Below are 4,941 nucleotides of genomic sequence, written 5' to 3' on the forward strand. Positions count from 1 at the left end.
CTACCACAAGGCATCGTCCTTCCTGCCATTTCCCATCCTAGATTCTATTCTTAACTGTCTGTGTGACCTTAGACAAGTCACTCACCCTCCGTTCCAGCACTAATAGAACCTTCTGACAGTCGTGTTCTGTATCTGCGACATCCAACATGGGAGCCACCAGTCTCAGGTAGCTACTGAGCACCGCAAACGTGGCTAGTGCGAGGAACAGAATTTTATATTTCGTTTAAGTTTGATGAATTTAAGTTTAAGTAGCCACAGGTGGCTACCCTATTGGACAGTGCAGGTTTTTTCCTTATCTGTCTGAGGATGAGATTGTGTGTGGGTTGAGCCCCCCGCTGGCAGTGACAGGCGCGCCAGGCAAGCTCCCCCTGCCCCCTGCTGCTGTCGCCGACAAGGAGCCTGACTTCCGCATCCACAGCACAGCCCGCTGACTCTGCGGGCAGGCGGACCTGAGCGCTCTTAGAAAGGCAGGCTTGGAGAGAGAAGGCCCGCACCGTGAGGACTCTATGAAGAAGTGAACGCAGTAAAAGATGGCCCTGTTGCAAGGCAGGCCACCCCGAAACGTGCCTGAATGACAAATGGATTATCTTGAATTAAAGTTACTTAAAAAACAGCCCATGCAAGAGGCACACTCTGACCCTCCTTTCTGTCTCTCTGAGAGCAGGAAGCCAATCTCTCACGGGAAAGACGACCTCCCTGCACCTGGAGGCAGAAGGACTCCCTTCATGGCCGGAGACAAGGCATCCAGGCCGAGAAACCTGTATAAACAAACCTTGTTACTTTTTTCTTTTACTACCCTAAGCCCAAACTCTGTTTAGATTGTTTATTAACTGAGCACCCAAAACCTAAGTTTCTTTGTCTTGTCAATTCCTCACAAATGTATTGTTTGTCTAAAAAGCAGAAAAGTTGCCTGCTTTGGCTACTTCTTATGTCCTATTTCCATGAGACCTCTGTGTGCATGAATTAAAAGCTGTTTCTTTTTCTCCTGTTAATCTGTCTTGTGTCAGTTTTATTGTTAGTCCAAGCCACGAGAATTCAAGAGGGGTAGAGTGGGAAATTTTCCCCTCCCTGACAGCACTAAGGACATTTCCCAGATGCGGATTTGAATGCTCACATTTTTGATGCTTTCAAACTCTTTGGAAGAGCCCGGGGTGGGGGCTGTCCTTGAAGGAGCTTTGGGGAATCCTGACCTGGGGATGGGAGCAGCATACTTCTCCTCCCTAACTAGGTCACTCTGCTCTTGGCTGCTTTTCAGGTTGTTTCTTCTGTTACAGAGTTTGAAATTCACTTAAATCTCCAAGAAGCAAACTTTGAAAATGTAGTTCATAAATGTAGATGCAGTCAGTCACCAGGACAAGAGGTGGGAGACAGCCCAGTCACCCCACCCCAAAAGGCCATAAACTGTCGTGTTGCAGGCGGAGTTTTGAAAACCCCAACACCGCAGGGTTCTCTGGAGCTCAGATCTCTTAAAGTCAGAGGCCTGGATTTTCCACTCATCTGGATTTAGTAACAAGCATTGAGGCCTGATAATTTTTTTTTTAATTCAAATACGTCTGACTACCGTAAGTGTTCCTCAGCGTGGCATAAATTACAGACCAAAATACAGACATCGACCAGAGACTTGGCTTGAGAAACCAAAGATTCCTCTAAGTGCATTAGTAAGGATTAACCAGGCTCCACAGTGACAGTAGGAGGCGAAAAATAGGAAAGGAAAAACAGATTTTTCCAAGACAGTCTTCAAAGACAATCCGAAGACTTGATGGAAACTTTTCTGGAGTTTCCTGTCAAAGTCCACTTCAAGATGACAGATGTTTCAGGTGCTTAGGAGATGCTGGGGTCCTCAGCCGGAGAGGGAGGAGGGGCTGGGGGTACTTCGGGGCTGGCTGCACTAGGAGGAGGGGGGACGGGTTCCGGATCCACATCTGAGAGTATCTCCCCGGCCTCATCACTTGTTGGGGTTAATATCTCTTCTCTGGGAGGAAAGACACACGGACATCATTTAAATAAAAATGGGACTTTTTTTAAAAGAAGAAAAAAGAACCCTCAGATCCCAGCACGTACAGAGAACACATTGGAGGACATCCTGATTCATCTACGCACGTCTACAGAGCTCTCAGCTGGCAAAAATGTTTAGGTACATTCTATTTACACTTTAATCATGTGTCAGCTCTTCTCAGAGAGAACTTAACCGTCCCCACTGGTCCCGATGTGGCTGGGGTCCACCCCTGCCAGCCAGCTCTCTGTGCTTTCAGCCCAGGGCAGGCTCTCTCTCAAAGTTCTATTTGCAGCTCAGCTATTCTCTGGCCGGTTCAGCCTAGGCTCACTTCACCTCTCCCTTCTGCCTAGTCCCCACCCCGCCCAGCCTAATCTCCTCCCCTCCTGCTGGAATGCATCAGGCATCTCCATCCTATTCAGCGCTGGGCAAGCCCTGCCTTCAATGGAAAGGACTAGCCTGTCAAGTGATTACAGATTCAGATTTAACTGTTCCCTGAACACCTACGATGTTTCAGGGACTCAAATTAACTAGAAACTAATTACATTCAGATTCTCAACCACAGGTCACAATAAGTTTTGCAGCTGAGGAAATGGAGAAAGAAGGTGATTTACCCAGGACTTGTGGCCAATAAAGTACAGAACTGGAATCAAAACTCAGATCTCCTGATCACAAGTTCACTGCCACATCTCCCAGTCACAGCAGATCCCTAATTTTGCTAAGGGAGTGGCGGGAGGGTAATAAGGATGGGGTAACAGAGAGGGAAGCTAGGAGAGGCCCCAAAATTGTGGAATCTCTTCCTTCTTGAGTGGATGTTAGAGCATATAGGGACCATTTTCACAATGTAACGGTGGTATCAGATTTGCCATGTAGCCCTGAGTGAAGGTTTAACCCCTCCACACCTATGTTAACTAGGAAATTGTACATCATTTTTTTTTTAAAAATCAGTTCACTTGTATCTTACATCCCAATAAACTCTAAGGTCTCAAGAATCATTGTGAACAATACTGGATGGAGGTCCCTCTTTCAAATCAATTTTTATTTTTTGGCCACCTTATCAGGTTTAATAAAATCATTATTTTTAAGCTCATTTTATACCCACAGAACTCAAACCAAAAGCATCAGCTCTGCCCACTGTTGTTCTTTACGAATATTTTCACTGTTAGAATTATTTCAACCCAGGTTTCTTGGCAGAAATCCGTCAGGTCACCGGTGTCTACTGAGGGTCAGCTTCGTTTCATAAGACTAGACAGTAACTTATGAAGTCCACTTAGCCACACCGACAAGCTGCAGCATGTGAGTGAAGCAGCCCTCGCTGACTTCCGCCAGCTTTGTAGCTCCCGTCCTTCCACCAGGAAAGCCTCAGAATCTACATGCAGCCTCCTGACACACAGGGAAGGAGCAGACATCAATTTCAATAAAGCTCAGTTTTAATATGAATCGGAGTCCTGATGTTTTCTTCACACCTTTATATATGGGATGTCTTGGGCACCCGGCTGGATCTGGGGACCTCAGACCAGGGAGAGGACTGGACAGCCCACAGTGGCCATTGCCGGCTTCCCAAATTTAGAAAATGAAAATACAGGGTGCCCAGTTACACTTAAACTTCAGATAAACAACTATTTTTTTTCACTATATCATAAGTATTGCACAGACATACTGAAGCCCAGAACACATCTAATAGTCAAATTTAACTAGACATCCTGTGTTTTACCCACTGACCCTACCATCAGGGGAAGGTGTCAGGCAGTGGATCCATTTGAGAACGCCAATGTGCAGCACAGGCAGCTAGCCACTCCAAGGCAGGCAAACCCTCCCCTCTGGGCCAGACGATCTATTAAGGCCTCCTCCTTCTAAGGGCGCACTAGCACAGTCCTGGGCACCAGGCACGTGGTGGTGAAGGAGAGAAACAGGCCTTGCCGGCAGGGAGCTTACAGCCTCACTGGGAACGAGGACAAGCTTCAGGGAGTCCATGCTGTCCCCAGACTTTGCAAAGTCATGCATTTTATATCCGGGGTGGGGTCACACCATAACTTCCACCTGATTATCAAAGTGATCCCCAAGCCCCAATTAAGAGCCACGGATCTGAAGTTCATCCCAGCACCCTGATCATTACTTCCTGAAGGACCACGTGACAAAGGTCTGTTTCCCACAGTAAGTGATGAAGTGTTTTCTTATCCACAGATCTGCCTCATGGAAACAGACAAAAATATTGACATAAAACGCCACGTCTGGGGCAGTTTCAGGTGCTTCACGAGGATCAGCATTTATGCACCATTCCCGCCCCTCCAGAGAGCGCGGGAGTACCTGATGGTCATGGTGATTCTGCGCCTGGTCACCTCGGAGGCCAGGTCTCCGTAGCGGAAGTTCATGCTGGTGCTTATGAGGCCTTTCTCAGCCATGGCCTTGCACTCAAGATTTAAAGTCACTGCACCTGTGAATCTAAGCACACGCACCAGCAAACAGGCTTCAGGGCTCGGAACCGCTCGGCCCGGGTCCAGCGCGGTACGGTTTGCAGAGGACATTCACCGTCGTGTTCTCAGTGCGTCCCCCCTACAGCCCCCCCACACCATCCCCGCGCTCCCCCAGCCCCACCCCGTCGTCATGCGGCAGGTGTTTTCTCATTCAAATCCCTGCTGTGGGGGAGGAGCACGGTCCTCCCCGCCCATTAGATAAAACAGGTAGTGTTACCCCAGGCTTGTGATACAGAAACCAAGGGCAGCTATGGCTCCCCCCAGGAACCGCTGAGGAAACGGAGGTCCAGAGAGGTGAGCTGTCTCTCCCCAGGGTGCACAGCTGGGCCACGTCCCGTGCTGCTAAGGAGTGCCGCCCCTTCGGAGCCCTTCCAGCACGGGGCTGTTTGCTGTCACCCACACACGCAGAGCTCTCTTCCTGGGCTCTTGCCTTTTAAAGAACAGGAAAGGGACAGGGGCAAAGGTGGGGTTGAC

At 48.8% G+C, this 4,941-nt stretch overlaps 1 protein-coding gene across 1 annotated transcript; it reads right to left on the reverse strand.

Moving 5' to 3' along the window:
• Positions 1–1,821: 1,821 nt before the first annotated feature.
• MYOCOS (myocilin opposite strand) lies at positions 1,822–4,395 on the reverse strand. The gene is made up of 2 exons (XM_031688676.2): positions 4,301–4,395; positions 1,822–1,972 (listed from the first exon to the last, which is right to left on the reverse strand). Exons 1-2 carry the CDS (start codon positions 4,393–4,395, stop codon positions 1,822–1,824), a joined length of 246 nt encoding a protein of 81 aa, XP_031544536.2.
• Positions 4,396–4,941: the final 546 nt, after the last annotated feature.

Source organism: Vicugna pacos, chromosome 21 (genome assembly GCF_048564905.1).
Source record: "Vicugna pacos chromosome 21, VicPac4, whole genome shotgun sequence".
Classification (NCBI taxonomy): Eukaryota; Metazoa; Chordata; class Mammalia; order Artiodactyla; family Camelidae; genus Vicugna; species Vicugna pacos.